The 26,875-nt window shown below is 37.1% G+C and overlaps 6 protein-coding genes across 6 annotated transcripts; 2 read left to right on the plus strand and 4 right to left on the minus strand.

The window, feature by feature from the left end:
- The first annotated feature begins 872 nt into the window (after window positions 1–872).
- LOC116143776 (NADH dehydrogenase [ubiquinone] 1 beta subcomplex subunit 9) lies at window positions 873–6,143 on the plus strand. Its single transcript, XM_031429231.1, has 6 exons — window positions 873–1,057; window positions 1,160–1,201; window positions 2,020–2,101; window positions 2,947–3,002; window positions 3,250–3,324; window positions 6,076–6,143. The coding sequence occupies exons 1-5, from the start codon at window positions 923–925 to the stop codon at window positions 3,289–3,291; spliced, it is 357 nt and encodes a 118-aa protein (XP_031285091.1). The 5' UTR covers window positions 873–922; the 3' UTR covers window positions 3,292–3,324; window positions 6,076–6,143.
- A 2,272-nt stretch (window positions 6,144–8,415) lies between these two features.
- LOC116143807 (30S ribosomal protein S31, mitochondrial) lies at window positions 8,416–8,874 on the minus strand. The gene has a single exon (XM_031429266.1). The coding sequence runs from the start codon at window positions 8,843–8,845 to the stop codon at window positions 8,591–8,593; it is 255 nt and encodes an 84-aa protein (XP_031285126.1). The 5' UTR covers window positions 8,846–8,874; the 3' UTR covers window positions 8,416–8,590.
- A 225-nt stretch (window positions 8,875–9,099) lies between these two features.
- On the minus strand, window positions 9,100–9,574 carry LOC116143809 (30S ribosomal protein S31, mitochondrial-like). The gene has a single exon (XM_031429268.1). It carries the CDS (start codon window positions 9,527–9,529, stop codon window positions 9,275–9,277), a length of 255 nt encoding a protein of 84 aa, XP_031285128.1. The 5' UTR covers window positions 9,530–9,574; the 3' UTR covers window positions 9,100–9,274.
- Window positions 9,575–9,858: 284 nt separating this feature from the next.
- Window positions 9,859–14,226, plus strand: LOC116143676 (epimerase family protein SDR39U1 homolog, chloroplastic). Its single transcript, XM_031429118.1, has 13 exons — window positions 9,859–10,086; window positions 10,213–10,269; window positions 10,761–10,827; window positions 10,953–11,012; window positions 11,345–11,463; window positions 11,616–11,660; window positions 11,746–11,824; window positions 12,317–12,378; window positions 12,781–12,883; window positions 13,248–13,308; window positions 13,529–13,599; window positions 13,767–13,906; window positions 14,011–14,226. Exons 1-13 carry the CDS (start codon window positions 10,006–10,008, stop codon window positions 14,110–14,112), a joined length of 1,047 nt encoding a protein of 348 aa, XP_031284978.1. The 5' UTR covers window positions 9,859–10,005; the 3' UTR covers window positions 14,113–14,226.
- Window positions 14,227–14,621: 395 nt separating this feature from the next.
- LOC116143798 (ubiquitin recognition factor in ER-associated degradation protein 1) lies at window positions 14,622–18,725 on the minus strand. Its single transcript, XM_031429256.1, has 10 exons — window positions 18,652–18,725; window positions 18,155–18,210; window positions 17,045–17,122; window positions 16,852–16,876; window positions 16,732–16,764; window positions 16,495–16,616; window positions 16,232–16,362; window positions 15,691–15,911; window positions 15,036–15,289; window positions 14,622–14,898 (listed from the first exon to the last, which is right to left on the minus strand). The coding sequence occupies exons 2-10, from the start codon at window positions 18,155–18,157 to the stop codon at window positions 14,803–14,805; spliced, it is 963 nt and encodes a 320-aa protein (XP_031285116.1). The 5' UTR covers window positions 18,158–18,210; window positions 18,652–18,725; the 3' UTR covers window positions 14,622–14,802.
- A 4,593-nt stretch (window positions 18,726–23,318) lies between these two features.
- LOC116143727 (arginine decarboxylase) lies at window positions 23,319–26,213 on the minus strand. Its single transcript, XM_031429161.1, has one exon. It carries the CDS (start codon window positions 25,646–25,648, stop codon window positions 23,468–23,470), a length of 2,181 nt encoding a protein of 726 aa, XP_031285021.1. The 5' UTR covers window positions 25,649–26,213; the 3' UTR covers window positions 23,319–23,467.
- Window positions 26,214–26,875: the final 662 nt, after the last annotated feature.

Consider the following 26,875-nt stretch of genomic DNA (forward strand, 5'->3'; position numbering starts at 1 on the left):
ATAACCCTTATAATTTTGAAATATTACAAAAACCCTCCTCAGACCTGAACCGGACCCAAGAAGCTACCGAGTCCTTGCCGGTCCGGTCTGGTTTTTAAAATAGAGATTTCAACATGAATATATGTCCTGTAGTAGTGGTAAAATCTAGCCAATGGATCAAAACCAGTTAATTCTAATTACGTCTCGTACGGACTTGGGCTTCAGTCGGACATGACATTTAGTAGTAGTTGTGTTAAGTATTTTTGAAAAAAAAAAAGGAATCTTACATCTATAACCTCTTCTCACAAACTTTTCTCACAATTTATCAGGTGGTACCTATAACGAACTGACCAATCACAAATTGTCATATCGGGATTGTGAGAAGAGGTTGAGTTTAACATTTTCCAAAAAAAAAAAAAAAAAAAGTATTCTGTATAGCTTCACTAATATTTTTTGAAAAAAATACTTAATTAAAAAATAATTTTTTAAAACAACCCAAGAATATCAAACACCAAAAATTAATGAACAGACATATTATACACAAGTAACCACCTCTAGGTGATCGTATGAGACGATAATAACTTTTGAGTGTATTATTTAAAAGGTTTTGAATTCAATTTCTCTTGATTATTAATAGAGGTGGTCATTGGAAGGTTTACTTGGTCGTTAACTTCAGAACCACAGCAAATTAGTCAAGCTTTCATGCAAACCCCCCAAGAAGAAAAAAAAAAAAAAACGACCTTCCATACACAAAATTTTAGCAAACATTTAAACGTATTATTTATTTATTTTAATTTTTCTTTGGAAAATAGGAAACGCTGCGTTTTGGTGGTTCTTTGACATTTTTCCGGAAAAAGAACGAGAGGGTATAAGCAAAGAGAGGAACTTCTAGAAACGAACGACTGAGACGGGGGGAGAGAGAGAGAGAGAGAGAGAGAGAGAGATGAGCGGAGCAGTATCAACGGCAGGGTACCTGGCGCGGCGAGCCGCGCAAAAAGAGAGAGTTAGGATCCTCTATCGCCGTGCTCTCAAAGAGACACTCAACTGGGCCGTCCATCGCCACCTCTTTTACAAAGATGTGAAGCCTCTGCCATCATTTCCGATCTATCTCATCCTTTCGATTCAATTTCTTCGATTGGTTGTAATAAGATCTGATGAATTTTTATTTTTTCTCCTCTAGGCCGACGACCTTCGCGTCAGGTTCGAAGCCAACAAACACGTGGTACATTACCTTACCATTAACTTCAAAATAATTCTACGTTTGTTTCTCGATTCGTCTAATATTTTTCCTGCTAGGATTCTTTTTTTGTTTTTGTGTGTGTGTGTGTGTGTGTTCTCTATATATAGAGTATTTGAAGTGAATATATCGATAAATATAGGAGAAAATACGGAATATGACTACAGATATTTTGATTGAACTGAATTAATAGATAACATTGTTATGTGTTGGTAATCTTGAGTCTTGCTGTTTGAATTAGTTTAATTGGTTGAGTTTTCAAGTTGGTCATCATACTCGTTTATTGAATTTTAGATTTTTTTTTATAGTAATATATTGCTGTTACTAGTCACAGTTGCTTGAAATTTTTTTAGTAAATTAAGGCTTAGTTGCAAAGTGCATTTTTTGTATAAAGTGCCGCATGTAATTGCTTGAGTATCGTAAACTATGGTGGCTGCATTGTGCAAAAATGTTACAGGAATCATAGTGCAATAAATGGTTTTTTTATTTTTTTATTTCTTGTTTGTTGTGTGTTCATGGATTTAAGATGGGCTTGACAAGGTTTCACGCTGATTATTGATATCCTGTTCATTTCCTTATAGAACAGTGATATATCGTTCCTATTGATTGATGATGTTGATATGATCATGCTTTGGGATTGTTGGTTGTTCATTTGTGTGAAGTTTTTACAATAGTGCATTGAGCTTTAATGACCACTCAATCAGCAAGCTAAGAACACAAAATTAACAGTTGGATTGCGTTCTGTTTTATGCTCTTTATAGTGCTAGGCTATCTGGTTACGTTTTCTTTTGGTGGACCTGCAGGAGGATCTTGACACAATTGATAGACTGATTGATGTTGCTGAAGCAAGCTATAATAAGTGGCGACACCCTGATCCTTATATTGGTAAGTACTTTATTGTAGAGTTCTGGTACTAAGAATCTATATTTGGACCTGCAGTTGTGATAGATACCTCTCCCAACTCAACCAGCCGAATTAAGAACAACAAGCAAAAACCCAGAAAATAACAGTAACAGTAACCAAAACCCAGAAACTAAGAGACTTTTGTATAATTTCCTGCCAACATCCCTTCATTTCAGTAAGAAATGATGAAACTTTTGAGAAGAATATCTGAAATTTGTGAAAAGGTGTATAATTAATGGAAGGAGACTCTTTTTGTAAAAATCATCGTAGGAATTTTAAAATTATTTCGGAACTATTTGTTTCTTTTATTATTTCTTTGGAACTCAGAATGTACTACGAAATAGAATGGATAAGGGTTATGAATTCTTGTAAGCCTAGTTTTCTTTCTCCTATGCTATTTTGTCTCTTCTTATATCAAGGAAATTTTTTATCCTCTTACATTTTCTGTTGCAATGAGAGAGTTTAAGTTTAGGCTTTCATCCTTGAAAGAGTGTATGATTTGACTACTTTAATAAAGAGACTTCTATTTTCAGTCTCTATTGAGCTCAAAAATGTTAATGTGGTTTGATATGAGTAAAGGCATCTACTTCTGTAAATGTTAAGTTTTCTAGGGAGTGCTTGTATTCACACTGTTTTGGAGTTGTTCTTATTAATATGCATAGACTTGATTGATTTTATATGAGTGAGAATATGCAACAGTCTTTCCCATGGTTCTTTCTCAAGTCTTAGAACTACCTTAACCTCAGCAATTTTTGAAGCTTAATTATCTGTCTTTTTTAATTTATTTTTTATAAGAAATTAAACTTACTTATCTTTTCTCTGTGCAGTTCCTTGGGCTCCTGGTGGTTCTAAGTTTTGTAGAAACCCGCCTCCACCTGCTGGGGTAATTTGCTATAATCCATTGTTCTCTTCTGTTTTCACTTGTTAAATTATTTATTTTATCGGGCATGGCTTACAGTGTTTTGCTTTCACTCTCCTCTTATGCACTTCTTTACATTGTATGTTGCATATTATTTGTTTTTGTTCTTAAATATGCAGTTCTGAAATTTTGGTGAAAAAAAGCTAGTAATGCTTCACTTTATTCGATTTATTGTTTGTAACCAGAATTTGAGATTTTGTTGTTAATGCAGATTGAGATAATATACAACTATGGCAAGGAAGATAATGACTAAATCTTACATCTTTCCCGTGGCAATAAATAAAAGGTTAGTATTATAGTTTGTTGTTTAACGTTTGTTGATGGCTAATTGGTTGTAGCTTGTACCTATGGTTGCCATAATAGTTATTTTGCCCTTCTTTGGGTGTTGGATTGCAACAGAAGATTTATTTTTGAAGTAGTATTAGGTGTAATATATGTTTTAAATATTGGGTACTTGGTGCAATCTCATGTTATTACATTGCTTATTGTAAATGCAGCACATTTGTGGTTTGATTTCAATAATAAAATCAACCTTGTTCACAGTGTTGGTAAGAAGACAAGGGCTTGTTCTGTGTGTGCTTTTCCTTGTCAAAAAGATTGAATTTTTATTTTTTTTTTTTTGTTTTTTTGTTTTTTTTTTTCTTTGTTTTTTTTTTGTAAATTTTTTTTTATGTTTTTTTTTTTTTTTTTTTTTTTTTTTTTTTTTTGATGAATGGAGTTGTGTAATTTTAATATCATTAGGAGATTTCAGTTGCTCCCCTTCATGCATCTCGTTTTTCTTTGACATTGCACAAAATCATGAACACTTCGAAATGAGTCTTTATGAAAAATAATTTGCATCCTTCATATTTTTGTCTACTTTGTAATTCGCTCTTAACTATTGGAAACCATAGATAAATAGACTTACAACCAATGAACAGAAATGCATACCAGAGGCAAAATGAAGTTGTGATTCGGCTTCTTCAAAAGTCCTCAAGTATGAAAACTTCGGTCAACAACATATAAATTGCAGCATTTTGTCACGACCACTTGCTTGGTGAAAGCAACTCAAGTGTGTTGCACGTTGTTTAATAGTTAAGTAACTTAATGACTAAGTATACTTCATACCAAGTAAACTTAATGACAAAGAAACTTTAAGGATAAGCATTATCCATTGCCAAAGTTATTACTTAGTGTTACTTAAGGATTAGTATACATTTATCTAGTCATATTCTTTGAGAATGTTTAGCCCATAAATAAGTCATTCGATGACTGAAGTGTGTTGCACGTTGCTTAATAGTTAAGTAAACTTAATGGTTAAGTATACTTAATGACAAAGGAACTTCAAGGATAAGCATTATCCATTTCCAAAGTTGTCACTTAGTGTTACTTAAGAATTAAGTATGCAATGTATCTAGTCATATTCTTTGAGAAGGTTTAGCCCATAAATAAGTCACTCGATGACTGAAGTGTGCTGTACGTTGTTTAATAGTTAAGTAAACTTAATGGTTAAGTATACTTAATGACAAAGGAACTTCAAGGATAAGTATTATCCATTCCCAAAGTTGTAACTTAGTGTTACTTAAGGATTAAGTATACAATGTATCTAGTCATATTTTTTGAGGAGGTTTAGCCTATAAATAGGTTACTACTCTTTGTAAAGTTCATAAGTTGTAATCCTTCAATACATAATTTACATTTTCTCTACACTTAACTTTCTCATTTGCATACTGTCAGTCTTTGACTTTGTGTGAGTGTTAGGCTGCTTAACACATTTTCGAAGTGTTAAGGCCACACGGACTTAACAAAGAAGTTAAGTGCGTGACAAGTGGTATTAGAGTCTCGGTTAGCATAACCTCGGTTTTTATTCAATGGCAAAAGACACTGTCGCTTCAACAAAGGGATCCAAGACGGCTGAGATGGAGACTTCCTAAGAACGTGGTCGTCTGGAGAGAGTTGACCCCAACCCCTCAAGACAGAGAGGTAAGTCCAAAGATTTTATTTCTAGTTTTGACTCATGCCAATCTCATATAGAAGAAAGGGTGAGCGCATAGTCGGAAGAGCCAGATCATCGGGTGGATGATCTAGAGACGGAGGTTACCGAAACTCACACTGTTGCAAAAGCCATGTTGCTTCAATTAGAGGAGTCATTAAGGGCCGAAATGGGGAAAATCTGTGAGAAGTTTGTAGGGGAGCTTGCCAAGATAGAGGACTGCAGTTTCAATCCTCGAGCTTTCCTCCGTGACGCTTACGGCCCCAAAGTACTTGTCTAGTCCCCACAAGAAGTTGTCAACTTCTTATGCCTTGCGTGAGCCACCAAAGCTTTTAGGCCTTGGAACGTCAATTACTTGGCTTTCAATGACGTTGCTGCCGATCCTTGTAACCATGGTGCGCTTGCATCGCGCTAAATCAGCTTGCACCTCGCCTAAGCGAACAAGAGTACTGTTGACTTCGGTTTGGAACACATGACGGGTCTTGGTAAGCTCCCCTACGAACTCCTCACGGATTTTCCCCATTTCGGCCCTTAATGACTTCTCCAATTGAAGCAACATGACTTTCGCAACAGTGTGAGTTTCGGTAACCTCCGTCTCTAGATCATCCACCCGATGATCTAGCTCTTCTGACTGTGCGCTCACTCTTTCTTTCTATACGAGATAGACGTGAGTCAAAACTGGAAATAAAGTCTTTGGACTTACCTCTCTGCCTTGAGGGGTTGGAGTTGACTCTCTCCGGACGACCATGTTCTTAGGAAGTCTCCATATCAACCGTCTTAGATCCCTTTGTTGAAGCGACAATGTCTTTTGTCATTGAATAAAAACCGAGGTTATGCTAACTGAGGCTCTGATACCACTTGTCATGCACTTAACTTCTATTCGGAAATGTGTTGAGCAGCCTAACACTCACACATGACTTCTTTACACTTCGATTTGTAAAGAAGTACATGACGGGTCTTGGAACACGAGGGATCACAATGTTGGTAAAGGACAAGGGCCTGTTGTGTGTGTGCTTTTCCTTGTCAAAAAGATTGAATTTGCAACACTTTCTTGCTGGTGTGCAGGTTGAGTTGATCCATGGCTATGCTCGGAAAATGATGTCGAAGGCTCATACTCTGTGTTTTTCCCTTTTTTTTTTTTTTTTTTTTTTTTTTTGATGAATGGAGTTGTGAAATTTTAATGACATTAGGAGATTTCAGTTGCTCCCCTTCATGCATCTCGTTTTATGAAAAATAATTTGTATCCTTCATATTTTTGTCTACTTTGTAATTCGCTCTTTAATTTAAGCTATTGGAAACCATAGATAAATAGACTCAAAACACCAATGAACAGAAATGCATACCAGACGACAAAATGAAGGCTTGTGATTCGGCTTCTTCAAAAGTCCTCAAGTATGAAAACTTCATTCAACAATATATAAATTGCAGCATTAGCTCTTAATATAGTTTTCTGGCCATCTAACCCAGACCGCAGAAAAGAAACCCTAAAACGGAAAAATTATGGTTTTATCGGGCTTCCATCGCAAACCAAACAGACCAAATTCTAATTTCAAAGCAAAATGATTTAACCAAATTTTAAGAGCAAGTCATGAATAAAGGCAAACTTATCGTGGCTTTTATGGTCAGCTTTGAGAACCACAAAGGTTCTGTTGTGAATACATCTCCTTAGGCTTAGTACCATTCATGTCCGGATGATGAAAGCTACAAATACAGCTTTTACAGTTGTTACAGTTCATGTCCGGATGTAGGCTCGCAACTGAACCAAGAAGAGGCAGCAAGTATTATTTCCTGACAGCCTCAATTTGAGTTCCCAGTATCATCTTTGGACTTGCTGTAAACTGGGAGCTATGGCTGGATTTCCGGGCATGTTTGCAGTGGAAAGAGAGAAAGGGAAATGGTGGTCATCAGGGTTGACACAAGATAAATGTTTTGTTTGACAATGGCGTTGCACATTATATCTTCCTGAAGTGTAAACGGCTTGCTAATATAAGATCATGAGAATTTATACCGTTTTACTTAATCTTTTCTTTTTGGTTGCAAAAACAGTAATCTGTAATCTGATTAAGATGCTCCTCAGAAGCAATTCCTCAATCAGAAGCTTCATGACATTCCCAAACTCTCACAATAATCTCCTCTCTATTCTTTTTCGGATTCGTTATATGCTAGTTATAATAGCAAAATATTATATACATGAATATAGATAAACCTGACTAATATAGAAATAATCAAACACCAGCTATATCTTCTTTATGTGAAAGGCTATGCTAATTGAAGAAGTTTAGCCCCTTGTTTGTATAAATTTTGTTCCCTCTGAGCGAAGATAATAATCATGGTTAGGTTATATTCCATTAATAAGAACACAAAAACTGACCTATAATATTACTCGTTACTTTCACATTTTTCTGATACTTTAAGTAGCTTTTTACAAAACTAGATAACAAACAAAATATTGGGGTAAAACAAAAGGGACTCACAACATATGAGCAAACTGTCCACTGGACTCAAATAGAACTTGAGAATGCACAAAATGCAAACAAGCTGCCTACAGGAACCACAACAAGAAGTCTCTTAGAAACACTCATTCTACCAACTTTTTTAATTGCCGGATCACTACTACAGAACATATCAAGTCTCAGCAGGTTTTTGCATAAAAGAGCACTCATCCCCGGTGTAAATATTCACAGCATTCTCCTTTCTCTTCTATTTCTGTTTCACTATATGCTAATTATTGTTATCAAACATAAAAAACAATAAACACATTCAGGCAGACCTGATATGTCATATAATGCAGAAATTCTGCACATTTGTTCATGAACTTACTATTATCTAGTTAAGCTCATGTACTGCCATATCTAATGCAAAAGCAGCAAAACCATTAGCCTATGTGTTTTCACCTCTACCATTTCCCAAACCATACATGTTAACCCTAAACTTTACACTTTTTTTTTTTTTTTTCCCGCATTGAACCATCTGCTCTTGTCAAACGAAACATTCTAGATCCCATCTTAAACATGCTCCTCTTAAACTGAACCAACTTGCACCATCAACATAGATTCCAATAAGAAGTATAGGTCTCGTGTAGTCGCACACGATGCATATACTGAAGCATTCATTTAATGACCTCATAATTGCCTAATGTAGAAGCAAAATTAAGTGTTAAAATTTTCTGCATACACTAAACCACAACAAAACTATCTTCACCAAAGCAACATTATATTATAGTTTCTAGAAGCAAAAATAAGTGTTAAAATTTTCTGCTCAAAACAAGCAAAATAATGCACTTCAAACACTAACCAGACAATACCTAAAGTATAACTCCAACTACAACTGAAAAAAAAATCTCAAAAACAATCCAATAAAACTCTAAGATTTCATGTAAACAACAATCTAACAGAAAATACCAAATTCAAATCCATGGAACAGAAATCCATTCAAAATTCATAAAAAATGTACACATACATTAAGCTCAGATAAACCCTAGCTCCACTATTAAAAAAAAAATGGCATTACAAATAGAGAGACACGAAAACAAAGCAAGTGAAAGTTTTTTTGGTTATTGTTATAGTAATTTGGAGTTAAATTAAATGAGCTTGAAAGGGAGAGGCCAAGGAGTTGACCTGGGGACCTCAACCTTGTCCTTGAGACGCTCTATCATCTTCTCTTTTTTAGGCCTTGATTTCCCGAACGATCCCTTAAATCTCTTCCCTCTCTTCGTCTTCTTGTCGCCCCGCCCGCACACTATCGGAGCCGCCGCCAATGACGATGGTAGACCTACTGCTCGCGGACTCACCAGCACTCTCTTTGCTACTGCGCCGCACCACTGCATCATCGCCATCCTTCCTTTCGCTCCCCACTAATCACTACACAAAAACACCAGTAGAACAAGGTAGATTCATAAGAGGTCCAGTCTATTAGCTACATGGGCTGGGCTTAGCTGTGATGGGCTAGGCTGGGCTGGGCAATAACACGTAGGCCCAATCCAGTTAATGACGGTTGTTGAAGTTGTGTAGNCTGAAAAAAAAATCTCAAAAACAATCCAATAAAACTCTAAGATTTCATGTAAACAACAATCTAACAGAAAATACCAAATTCAAATCCATGGAACAGAAATCCATTCAAAATTCATAAAAAATGTACACATACATTAAGCTCAGATAAACCCTAGCTCCACTATTAAAAAAAAAATGGTATTACAAATAGAGAGGCACGAAAACAAAGCAAGTGAAAGTTTTTTTGGTTATTGTTATAGTAATTTGGAGTTAAATTAAATGAGCTTGAAAGGGAGAGGCCAAGGAGTTGACCTGGGGACCTCAACCTTGTCCTTGAGACGCTCTATCATCTTCTCTTTTTTAGGCCTTGATTTCCCGAACGATCCCTTAAATCTCTTCCCTCTCTTCGTCTTCTTGTCGCCCCGCCCGCACACTATCGGAGCCGCCGCCAATGACGATGGTAGACCTACTGCTCGCGGACTCACCAGCACTCTCTTTGCTACTGCGCCGCACCACTGCATCATCGCCATCCTTCCTTTCGCTCCCCACTAATCACTACACAAAAACACCAGTAGAACAAGGTAGATTCATAAGAGTACCAGTCTATTAGCTACATGGGCTGGGCTGAGCTGTGATAGGCTAGGCTGGGCTGGCCAATGACACGTAGGCCCAACCCAGTTAATGACGGTTGTTGAAGTTGTGTAGTATTAGTGGCTTCGTGCCAAAAACAGTTAAAAAAAAAAAAAAAATATTGAAGCAGGATTATCATACGGCCATAATTTAAAGCAGCCCCGAATCCGGCGGCTGATATTAGCCAAATGAGCGTTGGTGTTGATTTTAGAGTTGGACAAAGAATGGGTGACGGATATGGGTAGTTAGTTGAGTGTGGCTCTGAACCATAAACGTAGAAAGCTTTGAGAACATAATTTCTGTGCTTTATTATCTTCATCACTTTCACCACTCATAAAACTGGACTTGAAAGCTCAAGAATCCCGTCTTCAAAACTATGGAAGTTATGTGCAGAGTTAGTACATTGGCGTGGGCTCACTCCATCTCTCCTTCTCTGCACATTCCTCAAAACTTGTCTGTCAGTACCGAACAACTTTTCGATTTTAATATATAGCTTTTTGTTTTTGTTTCGTGTTTTGAAAAATTTTGTTTGTTGGTCTTCAATTGTTTGCTTATGTAATGCTGATGCTGATGGTTTCTTTAGAGGCGTGAGACTAAGAGATTCAGAGTTTGGTGTGCTAATGCTGACCAAACCCAGAAGGTAAAAATGTTTACTTTTTTGAGTTTAACCATTGATTGAAATGGTTTACATTGTCAAGTTCTCTGCTTTTGCTCTCAAAACTGTTACTTTATTTTTAATTATCCAACTTTAGTACTTTGTTCGATAGAGAAAAAATGGAACGTTTACAGTCATTGTTTTATCTTGTTTGAATCAGTGTGCTATTCATATCCTTTGTTTTACTTCCAAAAATTAAAATTTGGGCAATATTTGCCAAATGGGCACTTGAAATTGAATACTATTTGCCAGTCATTATTAGAATTGCTTTAGTCTTTTTTTGATTAACAGGGATATTTTATTAAGCCTTTTTAGAGTAGAATTTCATGCTATGAATGAGGTATGGCAATGATGATGAAGGATAGTGTTTTTCTGTGGTTAAGAAAGTTTTAATCATGATTAATTTATGTTTGAGACTGTCATGTAGAATGGCTGGTGCCTTGGAGATTTTGTTGACATTTTGGTGGTTGTCCCAGATGACTGTATCAGTAACAGGAGCTACGGGCTTCATAGGTAAAAGATTAGTGGAAAGACTGCAAGCAGGTTCTTCTCTCTCCATCTATTCATAGTTACAAAAGCCAAAACTTGTATTTATATGTTTGTGGTCATGAAGCAACCATACATCAGATTGGCTAAAGTAGATTTTCTTAATCCGTTTTGGAATGCAGATAATCACCAAGTTCGTGTCTTGACACGCTCAAGATTTAAAGCTCAGTTAATTTTTCCCGGTAAGAAGGTAATGAATACTTTCAATTTTCTGCACAAATTTAATCAAAAAGAACTGATTATGAAGCTTAATTTGTTAAACTTCTCTTTCAATAAAGCTAGTTTCCACTGGTTAGTGGTTGCATTTTGAAACCAAATGTAATTGGAAAAATATAGACTTCTTTATGTTCTATTTTTTGCAGCATTCATATATAATTTTGATTTCCATAAACTTCAACAAATTGTCTAACAAATTCAGATTATAAACCTTTTATGCTTTTGGAGACTCTGAAACAAGTGATTCTTCTATAAATCTTGCTCCTTGATCTTTTGTGTTGCATGCTGGAATTTGTAGCCAGAGTCTTTCCTGGACTTGTCATTGCGGAGGAGCCAGAGTGGAAAGACTGTATTCAGGGTTCTACTGCTGTCGTAAATTTAGCTGGAATGCCTATAAGTACAAGATGGTCCTCAGAGGTAAGCAGTGCAAGGTCACTTGGTAGTTAGTAGTGAACATGGGATGAATTTGACGGAAGTGAACTAAAAGACCACCATGAGAACATTAGATGACATATTTTGTTATTTATTCTTATAAGCTGTGGAGTTTATTCTCTGATTGTGTATTACAGATCAAGAAAGAGATCAAGGGAAGCAGGGTTAGAGTGACCTCAAAGGTCCTTATTTATTTATTTATTACAATTTTTACTCTTATATCTTTTATTTCCTTTGTGTTCACTTGACTTTTAACTAATTTGGAAGGTTGTAGAATTAATTAATGGGTCACCAGAAGGAGTTCGGCCATCTGTGTTGGTTAGCGCAACAGCTGTTGGTTACTATGGTTTGTTTCCAACATACAATTTTCTCCTTTGATTAGCATTTTGTTTGACAACTCGAATCTTCAAAGCTAAGCTAATAGATGAAGGCCCTCACAGTATAACCAGCATACCATATGGTGAACTTAACAAATGTGACATACTCCAACAACCCTCCCCAAAACCCCCAACACATGCAGGCTCTACGACTGGAGCTTCAAACCTGAAAACAAATAAACAGCATTATGGATTACAGACTTGCAAATCTTGGCTTTGATATCATGTTAGTCATAACCAACCCAAAAGTTCTAGCCAAGATGTAAAGACCTAACTTTAGTATAAATGGTCATGCCAATGGTGAAATATTTTTAGTGTGAGATATTCTTAACACATGTCAACCTAAACTACTCTGATTCTTCAATTAAATTTTCTTAAATCCTTTATCTATCAGGTGTTGAAGTTGATGGTTTGTTTATATTTCCTTATCTTATTTATTTATTATATTTTTAAATGTGTAGGATCCAGTGAAACACAAGTATTTGATGAGGGTAGCCCATCAGGAAATGATTACTTGGCCGAGGTAAGAGTTTGATTTCTGTAATATCTATAGATGATTATATCGTGTTTATAAAATTTCAATCAAGGCATGTTGGTAATGTCTCAGTCTATTGTGTCTTTTTAAATTGTTGTTTCTTGAGGGGACTGCTAATGGAGGTGTGACTTTGGAAAAGAAGGTTAGCAATTGTTTTGTAGACATGAAAATCATAAACAACTAATTTGAGGCCCAACCCTTTACATGCTAAAAGCTTGTTAGCTGCTAACAACTTTCTACAAAGTGACATAATTGACTAATCATGATGGGAAGTTTATGCTTTCTTTAGCTTCAAAGCCATGACACAAAATCTCCAACTTTGTTTACACATGCATAAACACCAATGTTGTCAATATTCATGCATTCCACTAACACAACACATATCTTCAGGTCTGTAGAGAGTGGGAAGGGACAGCCCTAAAAGTGAACAAGGATGTAAGATTAGCACTTATTCGCATTGGCGTTGTTCTTGGTAAAGACGGTGGTGCTTTAGGTATGGCTTATCTTTTAGGTCTTATCTTTTTATTTCTTTTTCTAAATTTTTAGCTGATGATTCTAAATTAGTGTCTGAGTTATGACCAATCTAGTCAGGCTTACGGGACTTCTTAAATTTTCACCACCTGAGTTCTGCCATTCAAGTTTTGTGTGTCAACTAATAAATATGAGGAAGATGCTGCTTCAATTGTCTGAAATTTGATTTTATTTGGTCTGCTTAAGTTTTTGTTTGTCTCATCCAGATGGGTTTGCATTTATCTAGTCTAAGTGGGAAAATTTTTATATAGATGCATCTATAGTTTCTGACAATATACTCTTACTTCTGATGCTATCTGAGTACGTCAATATTTTGTCTGCTGCAGCTAAGATGATCCCTCTTTTCATGATGTTTGCTGGCGGACCTTTGGGTTCTGGCAAACAATGGTAATTACTGTGTCTTCCTCGGCACCATGATAAGCTTTGTGGAGATAAATAGAAAATGCTTTGATTTTGCACCAGAAAGGCATTCCTAAATGCTGATAAAAAAAAGTTCTTTCTTAAATATATTTTTTTGAGACTGCTTGGATATGGTTCTAATCCGTATCTTGTCTCCACATTCCTTCTCCATAATTTAAAAGAGTCGCTTATTCTTCCAATTGCGTAGGTTTTCATGGATTCACTTGGACGACATAGTGAACCTAATATATGAAGCTCTATCAAATCCATCTTATCAAGGTAATGATCATTGACTCAAGTTCATGAATGTGGGATTGAAACCAATTTTCTTGCCTAAAGTTCTTTTTTTTCAAATCACTTCTGTTTTAGTTTGCTAGTTGCAAAATAGTAGAAAGATTTACAAAATTATCAATAATTGAACTCAGTTTTAGTGGGTTAAATGTTAGGAGTTATCAATGGAACTGCACCAAACCCTGTTCGATTATCAGAGATGTGTGACCATCTGGGCAATGTCATGGGGCGACCTTCATGGCTGCCTGTGCCGGACTTTGCCCTGAAGGCTGTTCTTGGAGAAGGTGCTACAGTGGTAAGACTACTTTTTTCTGGCCTTTAATTCTTTTATGTCATTCACATTTTCATTCTTGAGTAAGTTTTTTGTCCTCAAACCATAATTATCTCATTGATTTGCAGGTTCTAGACGGGCAAAGAGTGGTGCCTGCTAAAGCCAAAGAATTGGGTTTCTCATTCAAATACCCCTATGTGAAGGATGCACTCAAAGCCATTCTCTCTTGAAAGGAGCATATGTAACTCATAGCATCAACATTGTTTATTTTTTTGGTTAGAGAGTCTTAATCTTCCACAGTATCACAAGACAGAGAGTTTGATGTTACATTGTCGTCTACCCAAGAGGGCCTTTTATTATTTATTTTTTTTTGGTAGTTTTTGTTTGTATTATTCTTTTAAGAACACTATTATGCTCATATCTACAGCAAATGAAAACACTTTTTCCCTGTAAATTTCCTCAACATTGCTTGAAATCAATATAAATAAGAATAAAGACAGATCGATAAATACTTCTTTCTAACTTTTCTGATAAACGTTACGTGCGTTTGGTCAATATAGTATTACCCAAACCACATACTTGATTTTAAAGCTATCAATCATATTGGTTATTATAAGGATGAAGAGAAAAAAGTGCTTAAATGGATGAACCTTAAAACTTTTCATGTAAGTGTATGCAAATGGCACAAATTGCAAAGATTTGAATCTTCTTTTTCCCCTCCTCTAAACAGGTATTTCAATGATTCATAATCAAACAGGATATGATATAACATAAATTCTCTTTTTCTTCAGTGTAACATGATGGCCTAAAGTCTGCATTTTCCATGATACAACATCCAGATCATTTTAGTTCTGTAATTTTTCCTTCAGCCGGAAGGAACAAGGAAGATTAAATTGAAAGAAATCTGATAAATAAATCAATCAACCCTTCAGTGAGTACTTTTTCCCAGTAAAGGGCTGGAACTTTGGCTCTTCTTTCTTTTTGGGTTCCTCCGGTTTTTTCTCTTTTCCAGCTTCCTGTATGGTATAAAACAAAATTGCTTAGCAGCTCATACCAGTGTTCCGTTCCATTGTTTTTTCGGAATTCAGTTATAGCTGAGTGATGGTAACCAAACTGATAGAAAAATAATAAAGATTGCTAAAACAAAGAATACCTTTTGTGTTTCCTTGGGAGCCCGACTTGCATTTGATCCAAACACAAGTTTTCCTTGAGTTTGGCTTGCGGCACTCTGTGAACTAGAGCCTGCAGAAGGTTTTCCACTACTATTAGCAACGGCAGGTTGCTTATCCTTAAACACTGAGGAAGAAACTGGTGGAGGCTCATATGCCAAAGGTTTCCCATCCAAACGCCTCCCAGATCCAGTAAAAGGGCTGAATTTTGGTTCAGTCTCCACAGAAGCCTCCTCAACTGCAGAAAGAAAAGAGATGGTTTAATCACTGTCCATCAATATCTCACAACAAATTTTAAAGGGACTCCTAAGTAACCACAAGAAAAAGAAATTTCACTCTCCCACAACAGATCCACAATCAGCAAGGAAGTGAGTTCAACTAACCATGATCAAATCTTTATACAGGATAACTTGGCAAATGACAGTGCATAAAAATCTCATTTCTGATATGCTAGGATGTAGGACAGAAATCACTTTAAGCAAAACAACTAAAAACAAAGAGAAGTTTGAAAATTGTTTTAATCCTGTATAATGTGTAAACTCTTCATAAAAATAAGAAGCATAATTGAACATAAAAAGAGGGGGGGAAAAAAAATGATAATGACAGAAACAACTTGGGAAGGTATTAACAAATTCTCACCTTGTGATGTTGCCTTTCCAGAAGCAGATGCAATAGGCCTTTCAGGTTCCTTGTAATCTAGGGGTGGCGCAAAATCCACCTCACAGTCTGTCTCAATGATGGTGATTGCATTAGAAGGCTTTGTCTCTATAATGTCAATGTAATATTTCTTATTGTTATACGCAACCATGATACTGTCCCCAGTGGTCAAGCAGGAATAATTCCTTAGTGTTGTCTCCAAGCTGAAGAAGAAAGATGCAAAAACAATAAATAAGATATATATCTTTCAAAGGCATGACTAAAAACCACAAAATATTAAAGGGATTGGCAGATGCAGGCACATCAAGGTTAGATAAATTCACTATGATACACAACAGGAACAGCAAATTAAAGGACATGGAAAGCAGCTTCTTAAGAACACAAGCATCTGTAAAAGGACAACAACATGATTTTCACATGGAGAATTCCCATTTTTGTCAAAGCATCAAAGTTTAACAATTCTTTACTACCTTACTACCTCTCATCCAAACTAGCAACTGAAAATAAAATACAATGTACTTACATGGCCTTGGGGTTAGAAATATCCAAAAAGTCCTTTGTGTGAGGTTGGAGTTTAACATATTTTCCCTTGGGAAGTGTAACATTTTTCACTCGTACAATATCACCCTCTTGGAGGAGCAGATTCTCCATCATCTAAATAACAAAAATCAAACCAAAACAATTGATATTAAATAACTAGAAGAGGTCTTTGCCAGCTACAATGAACAATACAGAAAATCACTCAAAATATTCTAAGTAAATGCGCAAACACTTTTTCCAGCCTACCCAATATGGCATATAGATCATGCCTTCTTCTGCAATGAACTCCAGAACCCCACAATGTGAGACTCGCTCAGCATTATTATTCCGAAGCTCAAACAACATTGGATAATCAATATGCAAAGATGCTGCAAGATTGTGTCTACCATTAGCATTATAGATATAGATCATGACTCGTGAAAATTTGGATAAACAACCGTAAGTGAATCAAAGCCCAAAAGAAATGCATCTAAAATAACTAACCAAGGCGATCAAGGGCTGAGGGAGGCATTATAACTGAAAAACAGAATAAAAAAGAGATTAGGAAAGCGTTAAGAGAAAGAAACATCTAGAAGCTAAAAGCACAACAATTGAAAGACTCACTTTTATCACCACTTTCAATTTGTGGCTGCAGCATGGTCAAGAAAAAAGGAAATTAGAATCATTAAGAAAAAGCACCAAAAGAATTTAACAAATAAAATTATACAGGTGTTCTGCAAAAACAATTTGTAGAACTAATAACATCATAAAGTTATCAGCAAATTCAAGAGGGACAAGATGAAATAGGATTTCCAACCTTTTCAATAAAAGATGCAGGGTAACATCTATAACTCTGCTCAAATGAGGTCCCATGATATCCATATCCATCGAAAAACTACAACATCAACACCAACAAAGTGAAGAACAATAATAGAAGAATCAATACATCTATATTTATGATACATAGGATTCCACATGACCCAAAAAAGAAGGAAAAACACATTCAACTACTTCAAAAATAAGCACTAAACGTATTAACATATTACTCTCTACCATGCTACATGATGATAAAGCAAACAAGAATTCTTGGTGAAATATAGTTGTGAAAAGAAAAAAACTAACAAGTAGCAGTATTTTGTTTAATTTGCTTTAAGTCTCCACATTGTAACCATTACAGTTCCATGGATAAATTCTCCAAGTATATAGATGCATCTCTAAAAAAATTTCTCCTTAAATTAGTTGGCTACTCTTTCCATCATGTGAAATATAAAATCTGAGCAACCCAATGATGGAGAGGATAGGGATGCAATGAGGAATTGGTTGCTCATGACATTATGCACATGACTTCAGCTAGAACATTCTTTAAAAAAAAAAAAAAAAAAAAAAAAAACAATAAGACATGGAGACAGCAACAAGTCAAAGTAAAAAGTATTCTAATAGAACTGGATTCATGATGTTCACAGGCAAAAGATTTGGCATAACTCAAAGGTCTGAATCTTACCCAGACAATTAACAAAACAAAGAAATGTGCATAGAGGTTTTTTATTCAGTTTAAAAGTACAAAACAACAAAAGAAGTCCAGTGCTGAGATAGGTACAAATCATCAAAGAGGATCTGACTGCCATGAATTCAATGATAAGTATGGGTTTAGACAAGATTGAAAGAATTGAAGTAGCCGCTCTCGAAGTTGTAAATCAGAAACTCATGTTCAAATACATAAAAATTGAAATAACCTAAATCAACACCACTCATTAACATACTGTCTCACAATCAACTGAACACCAACATTAAACAACAAAATAAGTTCTTCAAATACAAAGAAAATATAACATAGCACATCAACAATCATCAAACTCTACAGCATTATTCCAAGCAGCTTGTTACAACAATCAACATAAGAAATAAATTGCATAAATTAGAAGCATACCATTTTCGATCCTGTATAATAGTAAAAAAACGTTAATATATCAACCTTCCAGCTACCTATAAAAAAAATAAAACTCACTGTTAACGATAATATCCAAACACAATATTCATAAAATAAAATCCCCTATTCCGCAGCTGAGAAAAAGAGAAATTTTGAATATTGAATGTGAAGAGTTAATTACTTGGAAACTGAGCCAACTCAAGCTATACAACAATTACTTGATAGAAAAGAAAATCGCCGATTCTTTAAAAAAAAAAAAAAACAAAACAAAACAAAACAAAACTTTCATTCCATGTCAATTTTAACTTTCACGGAATTTTCTCGGCAACCAAACAATAATAAGTTGTATTAGAACAAAACCGACTGTTTAATTGAATTAGATTAAATTAGAACTCAATTAAATGCCGTCAGCGTATGAATACAGGGAAATTAGAGAATATAAAAATAGAGAGTACGTTAATTTTACGAAACTAAGCGAAGAATCGTAAAAACCTAACCGGAGAGAGGGAGAGAGAAGCCGTTGTGGTTAGAGTTTGATCTGAGAGAGATGCAGTATTGAACAATTACTAAGATGCGCTTACGTACGTATTGTGCACGCCACATTGCTATCCGCCACGTCTGTTTCGGATTGCCTGGGCTTTTGGGCCCGGTATGCGGCCCACTTAGGATCTTACTAGATGGACTCCTTCAATATTTGGCCCGGGATTTTGGGCCCCGCATGGGGCCCACTTAGGATTTTACTAGATGGACTCCTTCAATATTTGGCCCGGGATTTTGGGCCCCGCATGGGGCCCACTTAGGTTTTACTAGATGGACTCCATCAATATTTGGCCCATTTACATACTGTTTGAGATTTGCTCACACTGTCAATTTTTTTTTTTTTGTTGTCGGAGGTGTCCGGGTCAACTTATACATACCTCAACTAATCCTTCGGGACCCTAAAGTTGACAATCGAGTAAATCCCCTTAGTAGCCACCCTTATTAGCAATCCAGGTGAATTGGACTCAGGATCTCTTCAATAATACACCCAAGAGTCCTAGTTAACTACTGGACCACCCAGTGGTGGTTGCTTACACTGTTATTGCTATCAGATGAAGAGTGGAAAAAAATTTCTGCTAAAACATACATCTGCATTTGCATCTTCACAGGAATTCCAAAATTTTGTTTACCATTTGTTACTTGAACAAATACTAGAGCTCTTAATGTATTAAACAAGAGTTTTCTCATCTGTTCTCAAATTTTTATTACTACCATGCTGCAAAATGTAGCTGCATGATACAAGTATACAACCCCATTATGAATCCACTTGAACATTTTAACTTTGTCATTGAATTCTCAGGCTTCACCACAATATCAGTCTTTAATTCTATCAGGAAAAGGGATACCAATAGTGATGGCAATAGGCCGGGCTGAGACTGGGTACCCCTTGGCCCAAGCCTAAGCCCGACCTCATAACAAAGGCCCAAGCCCGTCACGGGTATCACAAGTAAATGCCAAGCCCGGCTCGATGGGCTTTTTGTAACCTTAGGCCCGGCCCAAGCCTGCCCATTTTTATAATGTGAATTTTTAAATATTAATAAATTTCATTTTTTTTTTAATTCTATAAACAATTTTTTAATATAATTTATTTTTTAATACTCACCAAATATATCAATAACTTTCCACAAAGTATATCCATCCATCCATGTAGGATTTGGGAAAAATGAGTATATATATGTAGGACAATCTTGTAATTAAATATATAGTATAAGAGTAATTTAGTATAATTAATACCAAAATTATCGGGCCGGGCCTGAAGACATACCCAGGCCCAGCTCGTACCTCACAAGCCCAAGCTCACGAACATCAGGTAAATCCCGATCTTTTCGAGCCAAGCCGGGCCGGGTACCTGGAAACATCGAGCCCATTTCCATCTCTATATACCATCACTTTCGAAAGCAATCGAATTGTCTCGGATATGACAAGCGACGAAGAAGCGATGTGAAACATCATGATCTAGTCCAGCCAAGTGTCACTAGCATCATCTCAGTAAATATGCTAATGTTATTCCTCTCTTGCCAAAAATATTACTGTTCTTGAGACTAAAGTAGGTTGATCATGACTGCCATGATAATCTTTGTGCAATGCTCTTATCTGCGAAGAACAAAACATAAGATCAATGCCAAATCCTAGAGGGTGGTGGAAAATTTATTCTGGAGTTTGCTTTCAATGAAGCAGATTATTGCAGGCCTCACATTAATAATAGCATTACTTTTGACAATCTAAAAGAAAAAGGTGGAGCATAATAATAATCCTTTTTTTACTTGAAAAACAGTAGACAAGATCGTTTCGAGTTCTAATTAGAAACGGAAGTCTTGTTCTGCATTTCAGTTCAAGTATGCAAAACTCAGACTGAAATGCAGCTTCAGCTACCCAAAATTGATGGTGATGATGAAACTATAAGACTATTAATGTTAAGGCCAGAGGGCATGAAGTTTATGCTAAACTTGCTCAAGAAGCTAATACTACTGGGTGATTCGTATTAGAACAAAGTGTCACTACATGAGAACAAAGGTATATTCTCAGCTCTGATCTATCCTGCAAAAGGGGTGAAAGGACACAGAGCTAATTGATTTTTTTCTTTTGATTTTTCCATCTTCCCGGTATATATACCTTAACCATTTTATCAAACTTGGACATATTCTTTGATTTAACACACAACAGAATTATTGAATTCTTCAAACATTATGAAGTTCTGGTGGCAGACATAAAACAAAATTTCACAAATGAAGGTGACAGAAATTGGAGCTTGTTGATGCATGATTTTGACACCAACTAAATGCACGTGTGAAATGTTGAGCGGGTCCAGAAGACACACGCGAATGGGAGTAGTGAAATGAATAATGGGTGAAGAAACAGTGTTTTAAAGTAGTTCGGATGCTTAAGCAAGTGACTCCTACGTCCACTGATATTGTATTAATATGGAGTGTTAGGTCGCATTCAGCGAGCTGACTTGCAAATGATTACAGAGGAGAGATTAAGCTATTACAGAAAGAATTTAGCTATTGCATAGTGAAAATGAGCCCCTCCCACAAACGGGAGAGGAGCCCTCTATTTATAGTAGGATGTATTGGAGTAATAATTACAGAATCCATAAAATGGGGACAGACACCGTGCAAATCCTTCTTTGCGTCTCGTTGCTCACCCACTCGAGTGATTTTCTCGTTTGGTACAGGGGTTGGACACGTGGACGACCTCCATTCTTTCGTCAGTCTGGCGCGCACCCACTACACTGGCAAGAGCATGCTGCTCAAGCCAGCATGCGACGTGGCTGCGTCTGAACAGCTGTAAGATCTGCCTAGACTCTGACCATTTACGCTGATCGGGCTCTGCGTCAACCCTACTTTTTCAGGCATAACAGAGCTTTATAAAGAGAAATATCGTCAAAATGATATTTGAAAAAGGGAGATTCCTGCAATATATTCTTTATATAAAGAAACAAGAGTAAACTTATTCATATTACTTCTGCATACACTTAGAACACAAGTTTTGTTTTAGTCAATAGTGAATCCATGAATGAACAAAAATAAAGTAGGGAACATCGTTCAACCTAGCTATAAATTTTCCACACTGGTTATGCCAATTTCATTATTCCATGAGTTATCTCTCACTCTTTTCTCTTTAAGATAAGGTGTCAATATTATTTAATAAATTATAAAAGGAAAGTAAACGGGTAACTTTTGTTCATATATTCTGTAAAACAAAGACCAAGAATTTACACTATTGCAGACCAGCTCTGTCTGGGAATAATGTTGAAGAGTCATTCCATTCGTAGAAGGTGGCTGGCTCTTGTGTGTATTAACTAGTTTAATTAATTAGTGGGATGTTTTGAGATTCTACATTGAATGTTGGGTAGGGAAGAGTTGTTCATTCATCCTTGTCGAATAATATCTCATAAAAGGTCCGTTTGGTTCACTCTTAGGAATACTATTATTAGTATTCCCAATAAAATTAAATAGTAAAAATGACTTATTCTCAAGATATTATTCTATATTATTTAATTTTTTTAAACCCTCATAAATTTATTAATTTAACAAAATACCATCAAATTTTTTTTTTTAGAAATTACAAAAACACCCTAACAACTGAAAAATATGGTGAATATAACCGAAAAATGCCAGATCGATGTACATCCAACCAAATCCAACAGTCTGCATCGTAACGCCAGATTCTGACGGTGGTGACGGGAATCTGACACTGTGAGTGGGTGGAGATGTTTTTTGTCATTTTAAAAAATTTTATATATTGGGATGTTTAGTTAAATTAACAAAACTATCATGTTTTTTTTATTAATAATCACCATATTCAACTATCCAATATTATTTCTAAAATCCTATCCAAAATAACAAACCAAACAAAACTTTAGATATTTATGGATGGATTATTCAGTATCTGGTTCATGTATTCATCTAGTTTGACAATGACTGATGTGGGTCACTGCTAATATCCTTTATTTTGTCGAGGGAGGTTATATTATTTCATAATCTTTAAACAAATTTAAAGTCTCGTTGTGTTCCACAAGTAAGAAACACCATTCTTCACATATCATCATAATAACAGCATCCAATCTTGACCACAAGAGGTCCTGAGGCTGAACAAAAAGCCCACAAAATTGTGGTCAAAAAACGTGATACCATTTGAGAGAACCATCCAAGATATATTAGCTAACCGTATTTTAAAACAAGTCAGTGCTGATAAAGCATGAAATATTCAAGCACATCGTAATTGACACCCAGATACGGTTCATGACTGGGAAAATAGCAGCTAGCAGAACCTCCCTTGGGCCTCCCTCCAACTTGGCACGCCAAACCGGTTAACTAAAGACAAAATGTAAGACAAAAAGACCCCACAAGAATGATTTCATGAGCCTTTTTTCCGCAAAAGGCTGACCCTATTTGCATTTAATTTTTTTTCTGCAGAACACAATCCAAGGCCCTACAGAGTATCAAAATTGAATAAAGAGAAAAAAGCAATTCATATTTTCGAAAAGCAACATCATCAACTAACCATTCAGTTATATCAAGTCTACTACACTGAGACATTAAAAAATGAAAGAGGGAACAAAGATCCCGAATTTACAGAAGGGTGGATTCAGTTCCCCATCCCTTCTTCTTCAGAAAGAAAATGCAAAAGATTTCAATGTTCAACTGCATGCTTCCATCTTTTGCAAATGAAAACTACAAGATAAAAATAGAACCATGAAAATTAAAATTTAAGGGAAAAAAAAAAAAAAAAAGGGACATATAGTCCACAGAGACATCATCATCAATTTGATCAAGCATAGCAATAAGACCACTGCTCGTCCTCACCAGAACCAGAATCAACAACAGCACTGTAATCATCCTCGTTGCAATAGTAAAACCCTCCGCCATTATTGATAGCGGTCAAAGAACAAGAAGCCGGCACCACGAGGTAAGGCATGTTGTGGAAGGAGCGAGCAAGACTGCTAGCTAAAGCAGAATTAGAGTTATTATTATTATTACTGTCATCATCATCAGTGTCACCGTCACCACAATACTCTTCTGCGCGATGCTTGAGGGTCTCGAACATGAGCTCGGGCTCGTGCTGCATCACTCGGAGGACATCCCCACAAGACGGGCCTGGCATAGCACGAGTCACAGCAAAGCTGTGAGGACCATCGCTCTGCGAAACACGTACAACACTTGGGCCACCGAACAGGTTATGGACTCCTCCGAGGGCCTCCTCATAAGCCCCTCCCAAAAACATCCCCAAATAGTACTTCCCTCCACCACCACCCCCCTCCATCTCATGTAAAGGCAAGCTTGAATCACCACCAATAAACTTATCAATCTTACCATCACTATCACAGGTTAAATCAGACAAAATCCCTCTCACTCCTGGCCGTTCATCCAAACGGTGAATCGGAACTATAGGAAACAACTGGCCAATCCCCCAGAAATCAGGAATTGAAGTAAAAACAGATAGATTCATATGATATGTACGGACTGGATCAGTTGCCGCACCAATCTCTTTAGCAACTAATTCACACAACCCATCAACCGCGGCTAATTGTTCCATATTAAGGGACCCGTCTTTAAACTGTTCAATGCACCTTTGTTTCAACTGATCAGCGTGAAACAAACAAGTCTGAAACTCACCGCTCAATGCTGCACTTTTCAAATTTTCATAGTCAGAACGGCACTCTTCGGTCAACCCTTCAATTAAGTACTGAAGACCAACGGAATTCATCTCCAGGGCAGATGGGGCAGAAGCAGAAACGGCTTCAAAGATCAAAATAGAATGATGAGAGACTATAGCACGACCACTCTCGCTGCAAAGCACAGGGTGCTTGATATTCTTACGGTCACAGACATAGCGAATTGCTTGCACCACAGCTGTTGCATACTCTTCAAGACTGTACGCGACGGAAACGTCCGAGTCACCAGATTTTGACCCGTCATAATCGATACCTAACCCGCCTCCGATATCAATAACTTGCATGTTGGCACCGAGACGGACTAGTTCACAGTAGATCTGTGCAGCTTCGCTAACGCAGTCAGTTAATAACGCCGTAGTGGGTATCTGGGATCCGATATGAAAATGCAGCAACTGGAAACAATCCAGCATGCCAGCCTGTCCAAGCTTCCTGACCACACGCAAAATCTGAACAGTTGTTAACCCGAATTTGCCATTCTCACCGGAAGTCGACCCGAAATGACCCGAATGTTTAGTCCTCAATTTGGCTCGGACTCCGACAACTGGCCTGACGTTCAGTTTCTTGCTTATATCAATAACCAAATCAAGCTCTTCTTCTTGCTCTAATACAATCACTGTGTTTAGAGCTAGCTTTCTTGCCAGCAAAGCAAGACTTATGTACTCTGCATCTTTGAATCCATTGCAAATCAAGAGAGATTCCGGGTTTCCCTTACACAAGCAGGACATGGCCAACAATAACTCCGGTTTTGACCCGGCTTCCAACCCGAACCGGAATGGCGACCCAAATCTGACGATATCTTCCACAACGAAGCGGTCCTGGTTACATTTCACGGGGAACACGCCTTGGTAACGGGCTTCGTAGCCTTGAGTCTGTACTGCGAAGTCAAAGGCTGACTGCAGAGATTCGAGACGGTTCTTAAGCACGTCGGGTAAACGGATAAGAAGTGGAAGCTGCAACCCGAGTCCGCCAGTTGATTTCGGATCCGAAACTTTCTTCACAACCTTAAGCAAATCAATCTCCTGGTGAGGCAGCGTCCCCACACCGTAAGGACGGATGGTCATGTTACCGGATGAGTTGACGGAAAAGTACGGCGCGCCCCATCCGTCGATTTTGTAGAGGGCCGCCGAGTGAGACGGCGACCAATGTGAATCACTCTCTATGGTGGCGGTGGGGGTGGGGACGGTGAACGGAGCGGGAAGGGACGTGCCATCCCAGGCAAAAGCAGCGTAGCCAGGAGGCGCTACGGCAGCGTCTACGCAGCAAGCGAGGGCAGGCATGATCCTCTTCCGCGAGGTTGATGAATAAAAAAAGGGTTAGAGAAGAAAGAAAGAAAAAATGAGGGGGGTTAGTGTTTTAGGGTTGAATTTTTTTCTCCAGTTTGTAAAGGTGGGGGCTTTAAAACCCGCCGAGGCCGAGGCCCCGGCTACCCCCTCAAAAGATGACAGTAGAAGATCTATTACAATGGAAAGACAGCCCCGCCGCTTTAACCTCTTATACGCGGCAATACCCACATATACCTTCAGAAGAGAAATGAAACCTAATGAAGAAAAGATTTATGCACCGAGAAATGCAGAAAGCATGCAGATCTGAACACAATAACTAACCCAACAAAAGAAGAGGAAATACAAAGAAAATGAAGGGAGGTTGTTTTGATATAAATGAGATCTGGAGATTGGCTTTTTGTTGAATGAAAGACAGTAGAAGGGAGAGAGCTCCGGAGATTTTCCCGGAAAGTGATAAAAAATAGGATGGAAATCTAAAATGAATAGAAAGACACAGAAAGAGAGAGGTGAAATGGATGCTAGGGTTTCGTTTAATCTTCAAAGAAGATGTCTAACGAGGTGGAACTGAGCGAGAATTGCATGAAAGGCGGAGTCAATTTATATAGGAAGTTGGGGGTGAGTTCTGGGCTTCATGGGCCGCAGGCCCATTTATTTCGGCCCGCTCAAATATCTGCATTTTTTTTTTTGAATTTCTCTATATTTATTTCAGCTTTTCCATTAGTCATAAAAGGTGGATCACTGAATCTGTTTGTTTATTTTTATTATATTATATTTTAATTTTAATTTTGTTTATAAGATTCCTTAGGTTGATCAGCGTCGAGTTGCCGCGTGGCCTACGAATGTGGGACCATTTCCTAGGCGTTTCTCTCCCAAGGCTTCTTTCTAAAATACGCCGATAAATTGGGACCCCATTGTGATTATTTCACTGATATTATGATGAGGAAAGTGGGCGGAAGTTTCCGCGCCGTTTGGATACCTTAAACGGACATGATTCTGCCACGTAAGCAGAAGTTAGTTGCCCGTTTGTTTTCAGATTCCGTTAACACCGAGAGAAATACACAATTGGAATCTGCATGTGTTGGTCACGTGCCATGTAGTTCACTCAACCCCGTCACTTTACCGTTTAATTGTTACGTGTCGCCTAGACATTGGCGCGATATGATTTATAAAAATTATATTAAGTTTACCGTTGAAACATTAAGGGCAGGAATGGGACCAGTG

This window comes from Pistacia vera, unplaced genomic scaffold (genome assembly GCF_008641045.1).
Source record: "Pistacia vera cultivar Batoury unplaced genomic scaffold, PisVer_v2 Contig432, whole genome shotgun sequence".
Classification (NCBI taxonomy): Eukaryota; Viridiplantae; Streptophyta; class Magnoliopsida; order Sapindales; family Anacardiaceae; genus Pistacia; species Pistacia vera.

Excerpts from the sequence above, each read along its gene's own strand:
- LOC116143776 (XM_031429231.1), top strand. The coding sequence starts at position 923 with ATGAGCGGAGCAGTATCAACGGCAGGGTACCTGGCGCGGCGAGCCGCG. Across the intron at positions 1,202-2,019 it reads TCGAAGCCAACAAACACGTG|GAGGATCTTGACACAATTGA; the intron begins GTACATTACCTT and ends GTGGACCTGCAG. Across the intron at positions 3,003-3,249 it reads ACCCGCCTCCACCTGCTGGG|ATTGAGATAATATACAACTA; the intron begins GTAATTTGCTAT and ends TTGTTAATGCAG.
- LOC116143807 (XM_031429266.1), bottom strand. The coding sequence starts at position 8,845 with ATGGCGATGATGCAGTGGTGCGGCGCAGTAGCAAAGAGAGTGCTGGTG.
- LOC116143809 (XM_031429268.1), bottom strand. The coding sequence starts at position 9,529 with ATGGCGATGATGCAGTGGTGCGGCGCAGTAGCAAAGAGAGTGCTGGTG.
- LOC116143676 (XM_031429118.1), top strand. The coding sequence starts at position 10,006 with ATGGAAGTTATGTGCAGAGTTAGTACATTGGCGTGGGCTCACTCCATC. Across the intron at positions 12,379-12,780 it reads GAAATGATTACTTGGCCGAG|GTCTGTAGAGAGTGGGAAGG; the intron begins GTAAGAGTTTGA and ends ACATATCTTCAG. Across the intron at positions 13,907-14,010 it reads TTGGAGAAGGTGCTACAGTG|GTTCTAGACGGGCAAAGAGT; the intron begins GTAAGACTACTT and ends ATTGATTTGCAG.
- LOC116143798 (XM_031429256.1), bottom strand. Across the intron at positions 16,765-16,851 it reads AATTGAAAGTGGTGATAAAA|TTATAATGCCTCCCTCAGCC; the intron begins GTGAGTCTTTCA and ends TCTGTTTTTCAG. Across the intron at positions 15,912-16,231 it reads ATTTCTAACCCCAAGGCCAT|CTTGGAGACAACACTAAGGA; the intron begins GTAAGTACATTG and ends TTTCTTCTTCAG.
- LOC116143727 (XM_031429161.1), bottom strand. The coding sequence starts at position 25,648 with ATGCCTGCCCTCGCTTGCTGCGTAGACGCTGCCGTAGCGCCTCCTGGC.